Source organism: Dasypus novemcinctus, chromosome 27 (assembly GCF_030445035.2).
Source record: "Dasypus novemcinctus isolate mDasNov1 chromosome 27, mDasNov1.1.hap2, whole genome shotgun sequence".
Classification (NCBI taxonomy): domain Eukaryota; kingdom Metazoa; phylum Chordata; class Mammalia; order Cingulata; family Dasypodidae; genus Dasypus; species Dasypus novemcinctus.
This window is the reverse complement of record NC_080699.1, coordinates 34,634,778-34,658,291: the sequence shown is the minus strand read 5'-3', so window position 1 is coordinate 34,658,291 and position 23,514 is coordinate 34,634,778. Positions and strand designations below refer to the sequence as shown.

General features: G+C 52.0%; 1 protein-coding gene across 4 annotated transcripts in view; it reads right to left on the bottom strand.

The window, feature by feature from the left end:
- The window catches only part of PKNOX2 (PBX/knotted 1 homeobox 2), a 272,823-nt gene that overhangs the window by 4,105 nt on the left and 245,204 nt on the right, over positions 1–23,514 (bottom strand). For 2 of the 4 annotated variants that reach the window (XM_058289381.1, XM_058289380.1), the window contains exons 8-11: positions 18,574–18,703; positions 17,978–18,075; positions 17,175–17,294; positions 94–170 (exon numbers count right to left, since the gene is read on the bottom strand). In XM_058289381.1, the coding sequence (XP_058145364.1) occupies positions 94–170; positions 17,175–17,294; positions 17,978–18,075; positions 18,574–18,703 (425 nt within the window). The remainder of the gene's footprint in view (positions 1–93; positions 171–17,174; positions 17,295–17,977; positions 18,076–18,573; positions 18,704–23,514) is intronic. The other 2 variants (XM_058289382.1, XM_058289383.1) reach the window with 2 other exon arrangements.

Genomic DNA, 23,514 nt, shown 5'->3' with positions numbered 1-23,514 from the left:
GCGCTCTAGCTTTCCCCCCCTTGTTATGCCGTTCCCCTCCCAAGCCTGTGGCCCCCGGATCTGAGGGCCGTTGGGCAGGTGATGCTAACTCACCAGTTATTTACTTGCAGGAGGGTGAGGTTGGTCTGGGCTGCGATCTGCCTCTTCTCGTCCTCTGTGGGGTAGGGGTGCTGAAATGAGAGACGAAGGGAGAGTGGGGGGTGGGCCCCTGCCGGTCTGGTTCCCCCTAGGGACTTTCGCCCACATCACAGATGCCAGCCAGACTGCCAGAGCGGATGGGAAGCCCAAACTGGGCCTGGGGCTTGGGTGGCTGCCCATACCTGTGGTCCCCAATTCAGGGCCACCCCAGCCCTTAGCCTGGCCCCTCCGCAATGGGGGCAGGGGACCAAGGCGGTCTCCCAAGAGTTGGTACAGTTCAATATTCCTAGCTTCCAAGGCACTTGCCCATCCTTCTCTCTTGGTCCTCAGCCTTCCCACCAGCAGGCAGGGCAGGCGTTGTTAGGATTAGGATTTGCAATGGTCTCAAAAGCCAGAAGGTGGGAGAATGCGGGTGCATGCATCCATTCAATTTATATTAACTAATATTTACTGAGTACCTACTATATACACAAGTTTATGCTGGACATCCCTAGGAGGCACAAGATAAATAGAACTACTTATATGGTACTTTATAATCTGTCAATTTCTTTCATGCACTGAACTTCAGTTAATAAAGCACATCGCTCCAACTATGGAGGATAAGCATGTTACGTTTCGTTATTCCCATGGAATGACTTATTATCCAGTGTCACCCTGCTGGTAGCACAAGCTTGAACTCAGTCCTCTTTTTTTTTTTTTTTTAATTGACTTTGTAATAATATTACATTAAAAATATATATGTGAGGTCCCATTCAACCCCACCCCCCCTCTCCCCCCCCCCAACAACACTCGTTCCCATCATCATGACACATCCATTGGATTTGGTAAGTACATCTTTGGGCACCTCTGCACCTCATAGACAATGGTCCACATCATGGGCCATACTCTCCTCCATTCCATCCAGTGGGCCCTGTGAGGATTTACAATGTCCGGTGATTACCTCTGAAGCACCATCCAGGGCAGCTCCATGTCCCAAAGACGCCTCCACCTCTCATCTCTTCCTGCCTTTCCCCATACCCATCAGCCACCATGTCCACTTTTCCCAATCCAATGCCACCTCTTCTATGTGGACATTGGATTGGTTGTGTCCATTGCACCTCTATGTCAAGAGGAGGCTCAGATTCCACATGGATGCTGGATGCAATCCTCCCATTTTCAGTTGTATTCACTCTAGGCTCCATGGTGTGGTGGTTGTCCTTCTTCAACTCCATCTTAGCTGAGTGTGGTAAGTCCAATAGATCAGATTGTAGGTGCTGGAGTCTGTTGAGGCTCAGGACCTGGCTATCACATTGTCAGTCCAGAGATTCAAATCCCCTAAATATATCTTAAACCCCAACATTAACTGCACCTCCAGCACATTAGCATGAAAGTCTTATGAAGGGAGATCCCATCTGAGTCCAGATTCATCACACATAAACACCATTTCCAAAGAGGGGCCATCTGCCCTGGTAGTTAACCCCATCGGCCATGACCATAACTCCCATGGGTCTCTTTAGCCCTCAAAGGAACCAATATCTGGGGGTTGTATCTGCTTTATCTGTCTCTCTGACTCTGCTCAGTTGTGCATGAGGGCAATCCTTCTGCCAGCCTCCAGACTCTTTTTTAGAAACTCGTAGCCATATAAACTCATTTCTCCTTTCCATTTCCCCCTTACTTTAGGTCAAACAGCATTTTAAAGTCATGTTATTTTATGTAGACATGGATATTCTGCTGATCCGCATTGAACCTTCCGTATAAGGTCATTTTCCAGTTGCATCATCAGTTGGTAGTTGATAGTGGTCCCTCGTTGCCAGGGAGGCTCATCCCCAGGTGTCATGTCCCACGCTGGGGGGAAGGAACTCAGTCCTCTTGATCTTAGTCCTATTCCTTGGTGATGCCGTGTCCTAGGAGACATCAGGGCCTTTGGGAGGTGAGTGAGTGAAGCTGTCCACCACGGTTGCCGGTATGCTGCTCACACGTGGATTTCACAGCCGCCTCGCACTCGCAGCCTTGAGTGCAGAGACCGTGTCTTATTTCTGCATCCCTTCAGACCTACAAAAGGCCGCTGAGTGCAAAAAAACACCCGGAAAGCGAAGACGCCGTGGTTTGGGTGATGAACACTCTAAAAGTTCCAAAGGAGACACTGGTGTTGGCCCAAAGGTTGGGGAAGGTCAAACAGGTCACACTAAAGAGTGGGTGAGTTCTGAGTGCCAGCGGGGAAAGGCTACTTCTGGGTCCCCCTGGGGACGGCCACATGATAACAGGGTCCCTGCATCTTTATGTCTTTCCCAGGCCTGGGCTCCATGCTTGGCACATGGCAGGCATGTAATAAAGGTGTGATGAGCATCTGAATGGGTCAAAGCTCTGGCCTGGAAGCGAAGGGACATTTAGGGGGTCTCAGGGCAGGGAACCAGCTCCTTGGGAGATTCCTTATGGTTGGAGTGGTATGAGAAAGGGGCACTTGGTTTTCTTTTTTTTTAGATTTATTTATTTATTTGGTTGTTTATTTTTCCTTCCCCTCCCCGTCCCCTGCCCCCCACTGTTTTTGCTGTCTGTGTTCTGTGTGATCTTCTCTATCTATTTCTCTTTTTGTCTTCTCTTCTCCTCTAGGATTCACTGGGATTCAATCCTGGGGACCTCTAATGTAGAGAGAGGTTCCCTGTCAATTGAGCCACCTCAGTTCCTAGTCTCTGCTGCGTTTCGCCTTGCCGCTTCCTTTCGTCTCTCTTTTGTTGTGTCATCATCTTGCTGTGTGGCTCACACGCACGGGCACCGACTCACTACGCGGGCACTTGCATGGGCACTTGGCTCGCCACATGGGCACTTGGCTCACCACGTGGGCACTGGCTCGCGGCACAGGCACCCTTTCTCTTCTTCTTTTTCACCAGGAGGCCCCAGGGATCAAACCCGGATGCTCCCACATGGTAGGCAGAGGCTTTATCACTTGAGTTGCATCCGCTTCCCTGCTTGGGCTTTCAAAACAGGTGGGGACTCAGTGTCTGGCTCACTCATGCCTGGCTGTGAGATGTGACACGTCACTCACCCCTCCGTCATGAAGTGACCTGGCGATTCCGGGAATAGTACCTGCAAAGGACTCAGTGAACGGTTGTTCTCAGTACTGCCACGAGTGGATGATGTCTGCCGGGTGCTGAAAGCACCTTGGGAAGACTTTGAGCTGTACAGCCTCAGGAGCACCCTCGTTAGCAAGGGCAATGGAACGCGCCCTCTTTGGTGACCTCAGGATCCCCTGACCAGGCCATCAGGGTCACGTGTTGTTTTAATTCTCACCATTGAGGCTGACCACAGGCCACGCTGGAGCAGGTGGCATTTGTGATTCATATAATAACAAGAGTAACAAGAAGGAAAGCACATCAGTGTCACAGGAGTCAATTTCATTCTAATCAGAAAGGAGCAGCGGGGGAGGCTGGGAGCGGCGACCGCAAGCCCTGGGGGCAGAGGCGGTAAGGGCTCCGTGGGCACTGATGCCTGGGGTCAGGAGGATGCACAGTCTATGCCCCAGCTCAGCGGATTTCCAGCCTCCCCCGTCCAGGGCTTTTGAAGAAGCCAAGCAGCCGCTCTCTTCCTGTGGTCTGTGAACACAGCAAACATAGGGCAACTTAAGGCCTTCCTGGACCCCACTGGGCATGGGGGGCCTTCGCACGTGCCGTACCCTCCCCTTGGAAAGCCCCCTCTCCCATCTTTCCACTGCATGCCTTCCTGAGCTTCTGCCAAGACCTGCTCGTGCATCACAGCTCCTGGGAGTCCCTCCCTAACTCCTGGAGGCAGAGTAGTCTCCCCGGCATTTCCATTTCTGCACTTAGCCCACGGCACGGTGCCTGCGTCTCCCTGGCGAGGCTGTGTGCTGCTCTGAGGCAGGGGCCTGTTCCATTAGTCATTGTATCTCCAGCATCTCAGGGGGCACGTGATGGAGACCACAGGGGGAGGAGCAGCGTCTGGCCCAGCTTTGGGGACAGGTGTGTCGGCAGAACATCCCTGGCGCCCCGTCTGAGTGCCCGTGGGAGCGGTCCAGCTCGTACACGCCTCAGGCCAGATGATTCCTGAGGACAGGGTCAAAATAGTCCTGGCCCCTGGACAGACCTGGGTTTGGTCAGTGCTACTTTTAGCACATTTGGCCAGGCTCAGGACCAAGGATGGGAAGAGGAGTCAGCAGAGAGCCCCGTGAGCCATCAGCCCAGGGCTGCTGCTTGCTGATCGGGACTGGGAGGAACTCCTCTGGAGAGGGAAGTGGAGGGCACAGCAGCAGCTGTACAGAAGCAGATGATTCTTCTTTGAAAAAGAGTACAGAACAGGACAGGAAGTTACAGATCCTTTTTGGGGCCAGCATGTAGGCTGGCGGTCAGGAGGATGGGCCTGGGGGAGGGCTCACGGGCTGCATGATCTTAGCAACTTGTTATTTTAAGTCTTCAATCCATGGTTTCCTTAGCTTAAACTGGAAATAATAAAAGAGTGCCTACCATTTGGACTTCGGGGGGCAATTTAATGCAAGGATGGAGGTAAAGCATTCAATGCCCTACTGGCTTACCCTGTACAATGTCTCGAAGTCTCCCAGACATCAGATGTTTAAATATTCAAAGTCTCCAGAGAAGGGAACTGCAGTATTGGCATTTAGTAGGTGTTTTACTGCACCATAGCTGCCACAGGATGTTTCTCTGAAATCTAACCCAAACTCTCTCCCACTGCTCTCTGACACTTCTGTTAATAGCCCCATAACTCAAGTCTTAGCTGGGCTAAGTCGAAGCTGATGGTATCTTTTAGTTTGAAGAATGGGTTCTGCCCCAGGGCCTAGGTCTAAAAGAAACTCTGCTAGGACAGGACCTGACATGTACAACTGGTAGACCCAACATCTCTTCTTTCCCTCAAAGGCCAGCCCAAGATTGTCCTTCCACCTCCTCCCCATCCAGAGCTGACCATGAGTCTGGGCCAGGCCACCAAGGGCCCACACAGGGCAGCCAAAGCCTGCTGGTGTCATGGACACCCTGCTGCTGCAGAGCAGGTCTTGGGGCGTGATTCAGGTAAGGGGCTCCGCTCTCCCATTTTCCTGCCATAACCAGCAGCACCCTGGAACCAACATGCCCCCTCCCTCCCTTCTCCTTGCTCCTGACCAATTGGGGGCATGTGGCCTGCTGTGGCCACCATTCTGTTGGCATGATACCGCTCCAGGAGGGACAGAGACCAACCACAGCGAGGCAGCCTGGATGGTGAGCGGTCCTGACACGACACATTTCATCAAGTCTAAGATATCATCCATGGGAGGAGGCAACCTTAGTTCAGAGATACTATCATGGAAAAAAATGAGCCTTTTAGAATGGATGGAAGTACATTAAATCACAGGAGGAATGTCTCTTTCAACTGTAATTGCCCTCGCTCAGACTTTCCATTCTTGTTTTCTCCCCACCCTTAAAATTGTGCACACACAGAGAGGCACAAAGAACTCAACGTAGAGCTTAATGTGTTAATGCAAAGCAAGCACCCCTGTAACCAGCACCCAGGTTGAGAAAGAGAACATGACCGGGACCCTAGAAACTCTCCACTCCTCCCAACCACCACCCCTTTCCTCCCCAAAGACACCCCGATTATTACCTGGTAATAATCTTGCTTTTCTTTGTAGTCTTACTATGTGACATCCTTAAGCATTATGACTGAGTTTTGCCTGGTTTTTGAGCTTTATGTAAATGGCATCACATAGGAGGTAGGATTTCACTCCATGTGTGACTGCGAGGTACTCACAGTTCTTCTGTGGAACTGTCCTTATTCATTTTATTTGCTGTATAGTTTTCCATTGTAAAAATCTGCTATCCTCCCACTAATCACAGTGCAATCTCAAAGCACTTCTCTCTCTTGCCAGTTCCTATTTCAATCCATTTTTTTGGACTCCAAAGTATGATTGATCCTTCATAAGACCACCCCTCCCATTGCCGCCACAATTTAAATCTGTTTGGCTGCCCCTTGGATGGCCTCTGAGGCTTGCCCTACCCTTACACTGCAAGGATGACCCGTTTAGTTATCTGTCTCCCCAGTGAAATGGGCTGCAAGTTCTTTGAGACAAGGGACCATGCTTCCCTTTTCACCTCCGCTTCACCAGTGCCGAGGAAAATGCCTGGCATATGTTAAGTGTCTGGTGTGATTTGTCGAATGAATGAACAAGGGGTTGAAGCAGGTGACTGGTGTTTCTCACCATTTCCTCTCTGAGTGTGTCTGTGGACAGGGAGGTGGGTGGGGAGAAGGTGGGAGACAGGGCAGGGAAGCATCAGGGATTCAGACTCCCCAGGAATTCCACCTACAGTCAGGTTGCCCTACTTATAATCGTGCTGCTCCTACAACGGATGGTTTAATGTGTATTTGTGGGGGAGGAGAAGGAGGTACTTAAGAGTAAATCGAGACACCCTGCTCTGCGCTCTAGAAAAGTTTTGGAGGCTAGCATTGTGAGAAGTAGGTAAGAACACTGTCTTGAGAGCCAGCCTGCCCAAGGTTGTACCTCTTACCAGCTTGAGACCTTAGGCAAAGTACTTAGTCTCCTCATCTGTAATATGGGAAAAATAATTCCATCTACCTCAAGGTTGTGATAAGGGTTAAATGAATTAATATTTGAAAAGTTCATAGAACAGTACTCTAGGGATGATTGTTAAATAAATAAATAACAAATAAAATAAATCTGCCGCTCAACACATATTGCTCTATTTCCATAAAAGCCACAGGTTGTTTTCCAACAGATGGCAACAGCTTCCCAGCGTTCCTTCCATGCATGTACAAATGTGGGTCTTTTTTGAGGTGGGTTTTATTTCCTTGATGCCCTGGGATCGTTCCACTCCTGTGCACATATCATGGGGACATTTTCTCCCATCTTGAGTCTCAGGCTTCCCAGATGAATGGCTCCTCTTGGGGATGCTTTGAGGTTATGTCTCCCCCTGGCCACTTTTTTAGGTGGGATCTCTAAGAGCTGCAGGTACCAGAGGAGAGTGCAACCTGGGGTCTCTACCACCCCCTCTCTTCCCAGCTTAGCTCCATCCAACCCCACGGCTGATGAGTGCATCGTCAACAAGGCCAGTCTTAACATGGAGACCCACAAACTTTGCCTCTTGCTAGGGCATGCCTCTGACACTCTGGTACGTCCTTCCTGGGAAGGCAGCTTCCAGGGGTCTATTCTCCTTATATCCCTACAGGGAAGGGTGAGCGGAAGAAAACACTCATTTCAAAGCCAAGAACTTCAACGCCTATTGTTCTGCTGGTACAGAGATGAATGAAGACAAGGACCCAGCTGGTCTGACTTCCAAATTCCTGGTGTGGCTTATACTAAAGCCTGAAGCCACGCATGCCTGAGTCGCATCTAGAGAGAAAACAGCCATGGCCATGACAATGGGCCACACATGCCCCAAGCTTGAGTGGCAAAAGTAAGGGGTGAAGAGGTTTTCATGATCTCAGCAAATTGGAGGGAGGGGTCGGTCTCTTTGGTCAGGAAGAAACATAGTGCCAGAATAGGACATTTAGAAGGTCTTTGATGATCTTTCAGGAGAGAATTTTCAATCTGAAATGACTTGTCCTTCTTCTCTTCCTACCCAATCCTAAATCCCAGCCGTCCTTCAAGACCCAGCTCAAATCCCAGCTCCTCCACCCACTAAACCCTGTTAACCACCATCTCCACATTCCACTTAGCTCCAGAAGTCCCTGAGCCCAGGCTCTCCCATAGGGCAGGAGTCCTCTACCCCAGTGCCTTTCAGCCCGTGTAGCCCAAATGGGTTGCCGGTGTGCAGACAGAGTGACGTCCTCGGTCTCTGGGGCAGCTCGGTGGGGTTCTGGTTGGTCCCCAGCTGCAAGCAGCCAATTGGTTTACTATCATGTTTTCTGTGTACCATCCTGAAAAAGGTTGGGAACTCATTCTGCTTGCCACCATCACTCATCACTCAGCTCTGATGGTTTCAAAGGGTTTCACCTCCCTACTGCATCCAACCCCTGGGAACAGGACAGAAGTCTGCAGGACAGCCTCACACCTAATACAACAGTCCCCCCCACTGATTAGATGCCTACAGTTTTTGGCTAACTTTCATCAAATACTTACAGCATGTAGGGTACTCTGATAAGACCTTGAACTTCATTCTCCTCCAATTCTGATGGGACCTATCAAGTAGGCACCATTTCCCCATTTTACACATAAGAAAAGTGAGCTCAGAAGGGTGCAAAAACGTGCCCGTGGCCAAGCTATGATTCAGATCCCCTGACTCCCTAACCAGGGTAGCTTGACATCCATTTGGGACCACCGCAGGCACGGTGCTTTTCAACACATTACTGATCATCTTCACCACAGGTAGGTATTATTTTTCCAGTCTATGAAGAAGAAATGAACACCTGAGAAGTTCACTGACCAGTTCAAGGTCATCTAGCAAGGGGCAAATGGGGCTGAGATTGAACTCAGGAGTGTCTGCCTCTGAAGCCTAAGCCAGGCTTCCCCTGGCGTTCTTTTCTACAGCCCAAACATCCCCAGGCCCCTTAACCGTTTCCTCATGTGACACGTTTCCTGTTAAGACTCATTCGAATGAACGATCCCCCGTCTCCAGACACGACTTGTTAAAGGACCTTCGGGAATCTGCTGCTCAGTCCTGGACACACTACTCTGGGTGACTGGCCAGCAGAGAAGCCAAACCCCTTCCACCTATATTGACCCATTCTTCGAACCCCGAGAGTATCTGTGTTTGAATAATAGCACTCGATTGCATCATATGTTGATCTCTCATGGTTTATGCATACAATTTTCCCCCCAATTAAATGAGCAGCCTCTTGAGTGCTGAAATCATGTCTCATGCCTGAAACTTAGATGCCAGTGAATAGATGTGTTATTTGGAACTGAGATCACATTTTCCCACAGAAACAAGTTATTTTAAAAACAGGCACTTTTCCTGGCTAGCCCCAGAGGCCAATTTAGCTAAAGGTCTGTATTCAGGTGGGGAGTGGCCTCCCCTGCTTTCCTGGGGCAGAACCAGACCCGGGCACAACTCTGAGATTGGTGAGCAGGGACTCTGCCTCGCTGACACTCCCTAGCAAGCTTAATCCAAAGCCCCAAGGCTCTTATGTTACCCTGCGGTCATTCTGGAGCCTGGGGACTATGACCCCAGGGCTTCAGGGTCAAATTCCCTGATACTATGCCCACGGTTAAGTATATAAAGCTTTCATCATATTCTCAAAGGAGTCAGGGGCTTAGAACAACTGCTAGAAATGTCTCTTCTGGCATCCCCTTCTGGCTTACCCCCGCAAAAATGCTGCATTCAGAAATGTTCTAATTTTCATCTTCTACCAACAAGCACTGGCCCTCTCCCCATGAAGCTGATCTTGGCTGAGTGGGAGTAGAAAAGCAAGCTTTCAAACTAATTCAGACTAAGCTATGAATGACTGATAGCCACATAGCTTCTCCATCAGTATATGCTTTTTACAGGGACTGGATAATCTAAAATGGGTCTTCGATGAATGGAATTTCAAACTATGGGACAAAGTTAAAGGAAAAAGCAACTGGCAAGATATTCTGGGACAAGAACGGGTCAGTCTCCTTAAGCCATTTTCCCACTTTCAGGGGTTCTTCCTTCCTCTGCAGGTTCCCTAAAAGTTGCAAGATTCCTCTCAGCATTTTCCGGGCAGGCAGCCTACTGTGGCTTTGGAGGGGGGGGGGGAGGCTGGAGGCATTTGTAACAGTGGCTGTGTCTGGATCAGGACAAAGTACATCCACATCCGTTGTCTTATTTTATCTATCCTCCTAAGAAGCCTGAGAGGTGGATACGGGGATTCTCATTGGATAGCCGAGGAAACTGAGGCTTAACAAGGCAAAGAAACTAACCCACAGAGGAGGAGGTGAAACCCACGCCTAGGTCCTCCGCTGCCAGTGCCACCTCTTTTCCACTAGACCACACTAGAAAGCACCGTTTCTAAGGCTGGCACGTGGCTCCCTGTTGTGGTCCTTTATGATGGGGAGACACCCATCATTCCTTCAGGGCTTAGCTCAATGGCAGGTGCGAGGGAGGTGGCAAGGCATGCAAAGAATGTGTGTTGAGTAACTGAAAGCAAGATGTAGAGGCCCCGGCAAGGTTTCACCTTCACTGGCCCTCCTTGGCCAGGAGTCCAAGGGCAGGGTCCAAGCAGTACCCGTATGCAGCAGCCCTGCTTCCCCCTTGGGGATTGGCCCAGGATGGGAGGGGGCGGGGGCGCATCAGGGCTGAGCGTGAAGATAGCTGGGACTCTGACAGAGTCTCTCAGGTAACGCTAGGCTCAGAATCACGTGGAGGACACACATGTTCACAGCAGCATCGACCATGGTGGCCAAAAGGTGGAAACGACCCAAATGTCCCCAAATGTCCATCCATCAACTGAAGAGTGGATAAGTAAAATGCCATCTATCCATAAAATGGAATATTACACAGTCATAAAAGAGAACGAAGTACTCATACGTGCTGCAATGTGGGTGAAGCCGGAAAACATTTCGCTAAGTGAAAGAAGCCGGGCGCACAGGACCACATATTGGCTAATTCATTTATAGGAAATGTCCAGAACAGGAAATCGATAGAGACAGAAAGTAGATTAGGGGAGTCCAGGGGCTGGGGAGTGACAGGTAATAGGTGCGGGGTTTCTTTTGAGGGTGATGAGAATGATGGTTGTACAACTTTGTAAATATAATTTAAAAAACCACTCAAGTGTGCACTTTAAAAGGGTGATTTTATGGCACATGAATTACACCTCAATAAAAATGAATGCAGAGAAGGGCCCTGGTCCCTGCCTTTTATGACTTTTGTAAGGTCCTGAGCTCTGTGTGGCCAGTGCCTAGATAAGGGGGGGTGGTGGTGGGATGACGACGAGTGGAGCAAAAATGTGGCGCTGCTGGAGGCCATACCAGGTTTGTGAACGTGTCAGATGGAGAAAGGGAGATATGGGGATGAGCTAGCAAGGCAGGGTGTGCCTCAGCTGAGAGTTGGACTCGCTATCCTTTGCTGAAAGAAGCCTGTGATTTCTTGGGTCATGGGGTATAGCCTGGTGGGTAGAAGATGAGAGCTTCCAGTCATACTCCTGGGCTCAAATCCCATGCAGTCGTGTTATCTGACCTTGGGAAAAGGGTCCCTTCTTGAGTTTCTCTTTTCTCACTGGTGAAGTGGGGATACCAGCTGTGCTCCCTCTTGAGGTGGGTGTGTGGATTCAACGAGGTGATGCATCGAAGGTCCTCAGCAAACACTCCGGCACATTGCAATGTTTAATGAATACGCGAGCCTGCTGGGGCCCGGCTTCCTCTCCTGGATCTTCCCCACACAGAGAATATTCTGTAAAGTTGTTCATGTGCTTAGGTGGCAAAAGCACAGAGAACTGCCGTATTTTTTTTCTGAATTTCCAAGGAAGGATGGAGATGAGCATCTTCCTTGGGGAGGTGTTTCAGAGCCACCCAGTGGTCAGGGTGGCTCTGGGATCCGGAACAGAGCGGGTGGGGGCAGCAGCTATGGGGGAGGACGGAGGAACGGAGGCACCTCTCCCGCCGCTGGCCTCTCCGTCTCCATGGGGAAGACCTCTGCCGGGATTTCTCACCCTGTGGAACGATTGTTTCCAGCAGGAGTTGAGACTCTTTCAGCCAAAATGCAATAGCTAGAAAATGTCATTGCATTCTTTGGGGACTCAGAAGCAAGCAGCAAATGATCGAAACCATCCCAATCTCACTGCAGCCTAACAGTGAAAAGGCTCTGGGATTTAGCCTCCATCTCAGGAGCACTCTGTTATTGGAATAAATTTCTGGAGTTGCTAATGTCATAGAACCGTGGAGAGGACAAGAAGCCTCAGACACGGGACAAAAGGAACCAAAGGACACTGAGTTCTGCCTGAGGGACAGAAGACAACAGGAAAAGTCAGTATTCACTGTAGAAGTTCTCTTAACCAATCCCTATTTAACCAAGTTTGCAGATTATATGTTGCTTCCATTTCTTTTGAAAACCAAAAAAGAACTGCTATCCACAGCTTGAGATAAATAGGCTACTTTATAGAATGTCTGCCAGTCAAATTATCTGCTTACCAGGAGTCAGCAGTGTCGACAGCCAAACTGGTTTATGCAAGTTATATGCTCATTGTCAATCAGTTGATTTAGTAAGATATTGTGCAAACCAATGAAATAGGAATGCAAACGGAAAGAGTGTTTTTTCTAAAAAATGAATGGCAATGGCTGAAGAGCCATGTAAAAACGCTGTTTAGTTAGGATCACTTGAGACAAATGTGAAAGATGAAAACATCATAAAAATCCAGAAAGACAATACAGTCAGCTTGCCTCACAAGGGTCAAAGTTCTTACTCTACTTTAAATAAAATAAAGATGGAATTTGCAGGAGTGGGTGTAGCTCAGTGGTTGAGCACCTGCTTTGCACTGGTTTCAATCCCAGGTGCTTCCTAAAAATAATAAAAATAGGGAAGCAGATGTGGCTCAACTGGTAGAGCATCTGCCTACAATATGGGAGGTCCAGGGTTCAAACCCAGGGCTTCCTGGCCCATGTGGTGAGCTGAACCATGCGTGGAGCTGCAGCGCACAAGGAGTGCTGTGCCATGCAGGGGTGACTCCCGTGTAGGGGAGCCCCACGTGCAAGGAGTGTGCCCCGCATTGAGCTGCCCTGTGCAAAAAAGGTGCAACCCACCCAGGAGTGGCGCTGCATACATGGAGAGCTGACACTGCAAGATGACACAACAAAAAAAGAGACACAGATTCTCAGTACTGCTGAGAATGCAAGTGGACACAGAACATACAGCAAATGGACACAGAGAGCAGACAAGGATGGGGAGGAAGGGGAGAGAAAATGAATAATAAAATTAATCTTTAAAAAATAATAATGAAAATAAAATAAAAATTAATTGAAAAAAACTTTGAAAAAGGGAGCACATGTAGCTCAGTGATTGAACGCCTGCTTCCCATGTACTGAGGTCCTGGGTTCAGTCTCTGGTACCTCTTAAGAAACAAAAACAAAAACAAAAACAAAAAAAACATTGGGAAAAAAGATGGAATTTACAGATGCTGTATTACAGGTGCGGTTTATGCAAATAAAATGACAAACTTTAATCAGAAAAAGATGTTGGCCCTATATCAAAAGATTAGCAAATGAATATGTATATACATCTTTTAAATGAAAGCAGAGCGCATGTTTTTTTTTTTTTTTTTTTTTTTTTTTTTTAAAGATTTATTTATTTATTTAATTTCCCCCCCTCCCCTGGTTGTCTGTTCTTGGTGTCTATTTGCTGCGTCTTGTTTCTTTGTCCACTTCTGTTGTCGTCAGCGGCACGGGAAGTGTGGGCGGCGCCATTCCTGGGCAGGCTGCACTTTCTTTTCACGCTGGGCGGCTTTCCTCAGGGCGCACTCCTTGCGCGTGGGGCTCCCCCACGCAGGGGACACCCTGCGTGGCACGGCACTCCTTGCGCGCATCAGCACTGCGCATGGTCAGCTCCACACGGGTCAAGGAGGCCCGGGGTTTGAACCGCGGACCTCCCATATGGTAGACGGACGCCCTAACCACTGGGCCAAAGTCCGTTTCCCGCAGAGCGCATGTTTTTAATGCTTGGTTCTTTTCTTTACCATCTTTTCCAATCAAACAACCAACAAATTAGTTGTCCCAACTAATTTGGGACAAATTTGGATATGAGAACATCTATCACATATTGAGGTCTGCTCTCTCTCCCTACCTTTTCTACCCTTCTTTCCTAAAACTGAGCAACCACTCAATGCCCAGAATGTTACCACAGGGCTGCATTTTCCAAGAATTGTAGTCTGAGTTGTTCCTCAAAACAATAGTTTACTCTGCTCAAATTATTTTGGAAAAACTTCAAACAATACCCTTTCTTGCAAATTAATAAAACCCCCAGTACGCTAAGAATAAAGACATATGCTAAACCTTGAATAACTCAGATTTCCCCAAACTTATTTCCCCATAGAACCTTTTTTTTTTTAAGAAGCAACACCTATTAACTGCTTTCAAGCCCACAGAAGAGGTCTAATGTTTGGCTCCTATCCTGGAGAAATTTACAACTGTGTCAGAGATAGAAGGTATATAGATTTTTCACAGATGTCCACACACAGAACAGATAACAATATTAACTGGTATATTCTTAGGGTCAAATGCTGGTAAAATCAGCAGGTGCTCCAGACCAGAAAGACCTGACTCAGCTGTCCACCTCCCATTAACGTCCACAAATTCTGGGCCTCAGCCTCAAAAACTTGCTCTTGGTCCACTGCTCCAGAAAGTTCAAAGGAAAGTCATAGTTTTCAAGTGCTGACTAAGTGCCAGGCTGGGCTCTTTATATGTGTTATCTCACCTAATTCTCACAACCATGGGAAACAGGTATTATCTTCCCTTATTCAAGGAAATGCCTCAACTCATACCCTTGTCTGCTTGGCTTCAAAACCTCTCTTTCCACGGTGTCCTGTTACCAAGCGCCTTTCTAACTCACCAGCTGGGGCTCGGGGCAGGTGTGTCCACGTGGCTATGGATACCCACGTTGAGCTGGCGAAGCCCTGGCTGTGGGGCCCAGCCTGGATCTGCAAGGGCAGCTGCCTGTTTCCCTGGAATAGCCTGAATGTCTCCCCAGTCTCTTCCTCTGTCTCAGTCTAGAAGTTCTGAGTCCTGGGTTGAGAGGCGGCGTGGCCTCTTCCTTCTCATCTCTGGATGGCTGCTGTGATGAAGGCGGTAACGAGGGGAGCACATTGCCAGCGGGAAGGGCTTCATTAACAGTATGTTAATCCACCCAAGATGGAGAGAATGGTGGCTGGGTGGGAGGGCAGAGGCAGGAAGCTCTGACTCGTGCACTGTCCCAGGTCTCTCTTTTGGAGGCGATCTGGAACCTTCTCCCTTCTGCTCTGTGCTCAGTTAGTCCCTCCCTCTCTCCTCTGCTTCCACCGGTCTCTGCCTTCCCAAGTCTGGGGTGGAGGCAGCAGTGGAGTGGGAAGAAAAGACCCGGGGCTCTGGAAGGAGCCATTCGAGGAAGGGAGCGAGAGGGCCGGAGGTGAATTAGGTCCAGGGTGAAAGGGGACGCACAGCCCGGCGGGGCTGAGCTGGGTGACCCTCCAGCCTCAGGCCAAAGGCTCAACTGGGTGAGTTGCAAGTGGGGAGTAGAAAGCAGCTGAGGACAGGGAGTTGGGAGTCACGAGGTGCCGACCTGGACATCTCGGCCTCTGGGCAGCGGAGTTCGTCTCGCAGCCTCCACTCTCTCCTACCCTTGCCTTTTCTCAACTCCCCACCCCCAGAGGTGAGGGTTCAGCAAGGTCCTGTCAGCCTTCAACAACGCTGGGGGCGGGAGGTGCAGGAAGAAAGGGAGTTAACGTTTATAAAGCACCTCCAATGCTCGAGGGTGTTTGCAAACCCTTCACTTATTCCTCACCATCTTCACAAGAGATGAGTGTGCCCCGCTTACGGAGGAAGAGGTGGAGCCTAGATTTGAACCAGGTTTGGTACCTCCAAAGTCCATGAACTTTCTAGCAGCCTCAAGACCTGTATTGATGCATGGCTCCCTCCCAGTGAACGGAGGGGAACCTGGGACTGTGGTTCTGCCCCTGGGTGTGACAGCTCAGCACACAGGAGGTGGCCCTGTCCCCAGACACCCGTGTGCATGATGGGGCTTTACTCCAGGTCTGCTGGGAACTCTAGAGTGGCCCCTGGGCTCGTGGGCCACCGAGTCCAGCTGAGCCCATTGACGCTGGCAGTTTGGAAAACGGGAACAGGCAGGGGACCTGGGCATCCCCACCACGCGCCCCCAAGAGGCCTGCGGCGGGACCTGCCCCGGCTCTGGGGGTCTCTCCTGCCTCCCCTTAACCTTCAGCCTTCCAGCCCATTCTCTCCAAATGAGCTTACTCAGCAAAGCCCTGGGGGAGCCCCAAGTCCCTGGAGTTGGGTGGGTGGGTGAGTGGGGTGGGCAATTCTTTCTTTCCGCTGGGTGCACAGGGCCAGCACCTCTGAGACTCTCTAAGCTCAACACCAGGCCTCACTGCCACCGAAGTCTGAAAACCACCGCCTGGGCCTGCTCTCGATGGCCGCTGGGGGTGCTCCCATTTCAAACAAAGGGTTGTTGACTGAGTGACTGACTGATTCATGAGGACTATTTCATACCCAGGATCCACTTGGCTTCAACTCTCCAAAGAAAGAGCCCCCCCTCGCTCTGGCCTTTCCCCACTCTCCAGAGGCCAACGCGCCTCTGGCCCCTGGACATGTGGCTTGCGCCCGGGTACGAGAGTGCTGACGTGCCAGGCCCAAGCCCGCCCGCCGGTCACCTCCCACCTCCCCACTCACACCTCCCCACCAGCTCAGACACAGTCGTTGACCTTTACTTGTTGCTACCGGCCTGGAAGCAGCTGCGAGGGGATTACAGCTGTGAAGTCACTGCTGACATTCAACGGAGGGCCTGTCTGCTGTCACACGCACGGCCCGCGCACACGCAACTGCGCCCGCGTGCTGAGTGCCCAGAGGGCACTTTCTGAGCATGACATTTAGATCTGAGGTAGTGTGGTCATTTACAAATGGACAGCTGGGCTCCCGGAAGCACAGCAGCGTGGGAGGAAGCCAGCATTTCGGCCATCGCTGCCGACGCTCCCCTACGCCGCGCTCGGCCACCCCCAGCCGGAGGGGACTCCAAAAAGGGAGAAACGGAACAAAAGCCCTGGCACAGAACCAGCGTTTGCTTCCCCAGCAGCAGCGGGGAGGTGAGGACGGCTGCCCACAGCAGGGGGACCTGCCCCGGGAACCACGAGCCCTGCCCCACGCGACGTCACGCTAGCCAGGGAACCCCTCTCCTCGAAACGTCTGTCCCTTGACCTCATTTGACGGTGCACCTTTCGGAGGCAGTGGCTCAAAGCAAGCGCTAGGGAGGGCCTCCTAGTGTCAGGTCCCGCTCTGCATCCCCGCCGGCCGCCCTGGCCTCTGGATTAGGAGGGGGGCCCCTCTCGGAGGGTGTCCCTCTGGGGCCGTGCCCCCTGCAGGTTTGGAGTCGACAGCAGAGCCTGGTACCCAAGGGGTTACTCACACCCGCGGGGACCCTCCACTCCCCCACTGCACACGCACTCACCATGAGATGCTGGAAGAGCCAAGAGCGCATTATATTGGTGGCGTGCTTGGGCAAGACTCCTCGTTTGTTCTTGGACTTCTTATCGTCATTGTCCAGGAGGGAGGTGAGGTCAAGGTTAACCTTGAGGGCACGTGGAGAAAAAAGCAGCATCAGCAGCCTGGCAGGCCTGCAGCCAGGGACCTGTTGCCATAGTGACAGCAGGCTCATGCTGCCAACCCCCTCTCCTGACGCCTTCTGACGGCCCCAGGGGGGCCGCCTTTCTCTCCTCTCTCACCCCACCAGCCCTTCGAAGGGGGAAAGATATGAATTTGCCCTAAACCATCCAAGAGTTAGTAGCCCCACTGTGGCACTTTGCAGTGTGCAAAGCCCCTTCCTCTACCCATCCCCACAGCGAAGCCTCACACCAGCCTGGGGGCCGCCGTGGGTGGGGACCCCCTTTCATTGATAAAAACTCGGGGGTGCGGAGCGGCTGGGTGGCCGAGCCGAGCTCACAGAGGGCACGTCAGCCCGCAGGCCACCCACTCCTTCTCGCTCTTTCCCGCTCTGTGTGCACTTTACACGCCCCCGACGTACAGAGTTGGGGGGGGGGTGGTCAGGAGACCAGTGGCGACAGGAAGTGCCCGAGAGCCCCTGATGTACCCTCGGGAGGCAGCAAAATCCCAGGAGCTGCTAAAACCTTCCCAGTACCCAGGTCCTGATCGACGGTGGGGACAGGGACACTGCTTGGAGGAATTTCGAGGCGCTGGGTGCGCGGCGCCTGGCAGGCGGCCGGGGCCCACGTGCGCCGACCTGCGCACACTCACCTGTGTGTTCTGGATCTGGATGGCTCCCTGGGGGATTGCTTGGGTGACCACCTGACCCTGGGAGGTTACCATGGTAACCGGCTGGTATAAGGCTCCACCTGAGGAGACAACCAGGTTTTTGGGTCCCCTGCCACAGGGAAGGGGAGGAGTGAGGGCTCCCAGTCCACTTGTGCTCCCTTGGAAAGACCCCCTGTCCCTCAGTCCTTGGGTGGAGAGGTGAGTGGTTCCTCCCCTTGTAAAGTGTGCAGGAGGGACCAGAGCCAAGAGAAGGGCCCCTGGGAGGCGGAAGGTCACTAACTGAAGACGTGTTTGGGGGAAGGGACAAGAACCTTGCTTGGTCTTTGGGGGCTGGTGAGAACGTGACCCACATTTACTGCAAACCACCTGAGTCAGGTCTTGGTGCTCCGCATCTATAAATGCGCAGGATGCTTGAGTCAATAAACGAAGCCGTGGCCCCTCTCGTCAGGGCTGCCCCTCCCATTTCCTCGAGCGTTTTGGGCAGTGCCCGGCCCCACCCCGGAAATCCTCTCGGGGCCACCCTTTCTCCTCTCGGGGAGGCTCCCCACCGTCCCCAGCACCCTGTTCCCTGCACCGACCTGACACAACTTGTGAGTTGACAGTTGTCATGGCGATGTTGCCCTGCTGGAGCGCGGAGGCTGGGACCACAATCCCCTGGGGGTTATTGGAGACTCCGGACATGGAATTGGGGGAATTCTGCAGGAGGTCCTGGCAGGGAGGGAGGCGTGGTTTGGTGACAATGTCACTGAGGGCTTGGATGTGACAGCCCCCAAGTCTTGCTTTCCCCTTCCTGCCTTCCCTCTTTCCTCCTCCTCCCCACCCCCAGCCCTAAATCCCGAAGGTTTCCCTAGAAGGAATGAATAAGAAGGCCCAGCATTACCAAAAAAATCGGCAACAGTCACCCATTGAACTATTCCATTGCCCTGCAAGCCTCAGAGGCAGACGAGCAAACCCATAAACCAGTGGCTCCCCACTTTGGCTACACTTTGGAATCTTAAATATTGATACCTGGGAGTCTAAATTAATTGGCCAGGGAAGCCTGGGCTGGCGGTTTTAAAAAACCTTCCCCAGTGATTTTAACGTGCAGACTTCCTGTCTTCAGATGTCCTTCCCAAGCCCCCTCCCTCGCTGTACCCGCTCCTTCCCATGCCTGTATCGCAGCATTGCGAAGCTCCACATGGAAAGTGGCCTCCACTTTTCATGTTTGTACCCCCAGTTCAGTGCCCAGCACATGGTAGCCACTAAAATATTTCTAAATTAAAAAAAAAAAAAAAAAGCTGCCCTAGCTCCTGCAGATTGCATCTCCTAAGGGTATCCCTTAGCCTCACCCTCAGCCACCCTTCAGCCCACGTCATCAGTTCTTTCCTCTTTCCCAGGCTCCCAAACACAGAATTCCACTGGAATTCTCCCTTTGCCCCACCTTGTCAACCTGCCAGCCCCCATTTTTCCCAGTAGACAATCAATCTTTGCAGTTTGTTTTGCAGTAACCAAAACAGCTAAGAAAACAATTTTTTCCCCTGGCAACCCATTTCCTTCAACATTCTGTTTTAATAGTTGTGCAAGGAAGTTTCTGCAAATCATGTCAAAGGGACACTTTGGCACGGAAGAGGGAGTGGGGAGGAGGCTTAGCCACGGGCCACCAAGAAGGAATAACCAGCCTTCCCCTCGCTTCCCTCCTATTGGAGAGGACTTTCCTGGGAACCGACCCTGGGTGGCCCAGCAATCAGAGAGTTTGTAAGGGAGAAATGCCAGGCTGGAGTCTCTAGGCTTGTGTGGAGGAAGCAAGAAAGGTGGTGAATGAAGTGTAAGGGGAGGAACATTGGGACGCCTGCCTTCTCTCGTTGGCCTGGGTCTCTCAGCTCCTTGCAGCTACGTTTATTCATCTGAAAGCAAGGCTTGAGCCGGTCAACAGGTCCAGGGGCCATCTAAGGCGGCCATTCTCTTGGTCCAAACCCATCCTTCCTTCCCTTTGCAATTCCTGTGCCCAAAAGCTGCCACCATAAGGCATGACCTGTAAGGAGCAGGTCAATAGTCAGATGAACTAAAGAGGTGAAAAAAGATGGCCCCTTGCTCCCTTCCTTCCGTTTGAGGATTAGAAGCAGCTCGGACCTTCAATTCCCAGGGGAAGTCTAGAATTTGGAGGCGAGAGAAACCTGTGTTTGGAAGAAGCCTGGAACAAGTGACTGCCTACCTCCAGCAATGGACAGAGGGAAAGTGCCACAGCCAGGGGACAGCCGGGGGGGGGGGGGGGGGTCACCTCCCAGGCCTCAGCACCATGCCCTCGGCAGAGCCAGCGGAGGTGGAAGCTGGCCCTGAGTTATAAATCGCCCTGGATTTGGCCAATTAAATCCCCCTGGGCACCTCCTCCACGGCTGCCTCTTTCACCCTCCTGGACTGTGCCTGGGGGAAGAGACCCTCCTGTAAACGAGCAGCAGCAGGAGGCCTGGAGCCAGGCTCCCCGTCCTGCCCCACCCGCCGCGGGGGCCTCTCCGTCTGCCTCCTCCGGTGGGCAGGGCCGAGGTGCGTGGAAAGGGAGGTCTTGCTTCTTGCCTCACTTCTGCCGCTGTGGCCTGGAGCAAGGGACGGGATGACTCCTGCCTTCCCCTCTCTGGGACTGTGAGAGTCGCCCTCTGTCCCCAGGCAGGGAGGCTCAGTCCTTGAGCAGAACTCTGGCTCGCCTTCCCTTTCTTGCCCTGGAAGTCTAAATCCGAGCCTGAGGCTGGAGAACTGGAGGGCCCTTGAAAGCCAGGGGTTCTGACTTCCTCCTTTGCAGATAAGGCACTGGGGCTTCCGGGTCAGAGTGACCCGCCCACTGCACACTGCTGGTTTGCAGTCCCGAGGGCAGAGTCCCGCTCTCCTTCCCACTCACCCGCTTCGTGGCAGGCGCTGGGTTGCGGCTGCCCCTCGGCGCCACCACTCCTCCTCCTGTGCCCCTCCGGCCACAGCCAGGAACCACGGGGGTCCGTGAACAGCTATCGAAGGCAGGGCGAGCTGGTAAAAGCAGCGCAGTCCCAGGAACGCAGAGGAAGCAGGCGCAGCGCGGGAAAGGAGTTCCGCTCGGGCATCGCCAAGTCGCAGCCCTTCTTCCAACCTCAATCTCCTCATTTATAAGACGCGCCTGGCCCAGTGCTAACTTCCCTGATCCCTCAAAGCCTGAGTTTTCAGCTACAAGAGTTTGCTCCAGGGTTGAGTTCCCCTCATTCCAAATCTCTGTACACCATTCCCACAAGCTGTAAATCTGTACTGATGTAATTTGAAGCTGAGGCAAACATGGAAGGGAAATTCAACAGAGGAACGAAGGTACCTGCGCCCCCAAGGCCATTCACCCTAAAACCACTGGAGATGACTTTTCAACAGTCTCTTGTTTGGAACCATCCTTGCCATGGCCTTCCTCTTTTGCGAGGGATAAATGAGATTCCAAACATGAAAACTCGTCCCAGTCTTTTGTCACCCCCAAAAGTAGCCAACAAGGCTTGGAAAATGCAAGCAAAATAAAATAGGCACGAGGTGAGTCCCTTGGGACTCCACCAACACACATTTCTACCAGTCACAGGCGAGGGGCGTGATACCTGGATACTTGATCTGCTCCTTGCAGCCCTGGCTGGTTCTCTCCCTTGTGGCTGGGGTAGGCTCCCTGCCTGCTCACTAACGGCGATCTATACCTTGGATTGGTGTCTTCTCTTTTTCCCCTTTCCCCCCCAACTCTGGGTCTTTATCTGTTTAAAGAACTTAATGGGGAAGAGCTGGAAGGCAGCCAATTTACGTGAGCAAAGGAATGGAATGGAAAATCTCAGGGCCAGGCTGGCCAAGTCTTAGCTGGGGTGAGAAAGAGGAAGCCAAGTCTTGGGGTCCCTGAAGAATGGGGAGATGCTATTCATCCCTTTTTTGTGTAAACCCCAGCCGGAGCAGGGGGTAACAAACCTGCTTGCGCATCAGGACCACCTGTGGTTTGTTTTTGCTTTTCAAAGACACAGATTCTCAGGGCCACTGAATCAGACCCTGGAGAGGCTGTATTTTTAAAAACCGCCCACAGACGAGTCTGAACGCCAGAGAGCATTCTTTCACCGTGCAATTTCATTTTAATCTCACGACAAGTTATGGGGTCAGCAGGAGAGCGATTATTCCATTTGCCTGACGGGGACTTGGAGTCTGGAGAATGGAATGACTTCCCAGGGTCAAGGGCCCCCAATCTCCGTCTCTTGGCTGAGTGTGGGGCCAGGCTCACAGTGAGAAGCTAAGTGCTTTGGAGCCAGGCAGCCAGGCTCCAGTGCCCGGCACCTCTAGGCACCCTAGCCATGATTTCCCACTTCCTCTCCTTGCTTGGGAAGCGGCATGGCCAGAATTTAAACCCAGTTCCCGAGGACCCAGAGCTACCTGGGCCTTCTACTTAGTCACAGAGGAGATCCACAGAGCTGGGGCTCTGTGCCGTGGTAGCACAGATCGCCTCGCATGCATGCTTCATTTCCGATACTTCTGGGCGGTGGCCAAGGCCCAGGGTCCTTAGCCCTGGTCCGTGTCCCAGACGAGCTCTGTGGCTCCAGCTCTGTCGGATGGGGGACAGGAGGCTCTGGGTCCACATGTTCGTCCTGAGCAGGAGCACTGTGGCAGCGGGGGAAGCCCCTTGGGATGACGTGTTGGCTGAGCACCCGGCACTGCTATCTTCTCGACAGCTTTCTCTTGGGCTCTTCAGACTTTCAAACCAGTCGGATGGTTCTCTGTCTAGACCCAAATAGAGCCGCTGCTTCCAGGCTCCTTAGCACCCGTAAGAGGTGAGATGCACATTTGGTTCAGCTTCAGTACCCCATTTTTTTTCATCAGCCACTGTCACATATCCCTGCTTGGATTGCCCAGGAATCAGGGGCTAAGAGCTGGGTACTCAGACCAGAACTTTTTGCCTCGTTCCACCAGGAACATGGCACTGGAATCCCCAAGCCTCTGGGAATGGCCCAGGGCCCAGAAATCATTGGCGCTTTCCCGACTTGTCTAGTGGAGCCATTCCCCCCGGACCAGCGAGTGGGACGTCTCCTTTGAAGATTTTAACTTTCCACTAGTACCCAAGGAAATAGGCCTCCAAGCTGAGAAATCCCACAGACATTCCCTAGGAATGCTTCCAGGACATGGAGCTGGTGGCTTGATGGGGAAGTGCTGCGAGGCAGCCAATTTATATGAGCAAAGGAATGGAATGGAAATCTCAGGGCCAGGGCTGGCCAAGTCTTAGCCGGGGTGAGAAAGAGGAAGCCGAGTCTTGGTGTCCCTGAAGCATAGGGAGATGCTATTCATCCCTCAAATGAGTAAACGCCAGCCAGAGCAGGGGGTCACAAACCCCAGGTGGGCTTCTACAGGCATCCCCAGATGCTGTTGCCTCCCTGTTCCTTGGATGCCATTTCCCCGAGGCCCAGAGAGACAAAGCGCCTCAGTGAAGGCGGGAGGACGAGGAAGAGAAGCAGGTTTAGAAGGGCTGAGAGCCACTGAATGCCAATCCCTGGGCCAACCGCCGTGCCCGCTGCCTGCAGCCAGCT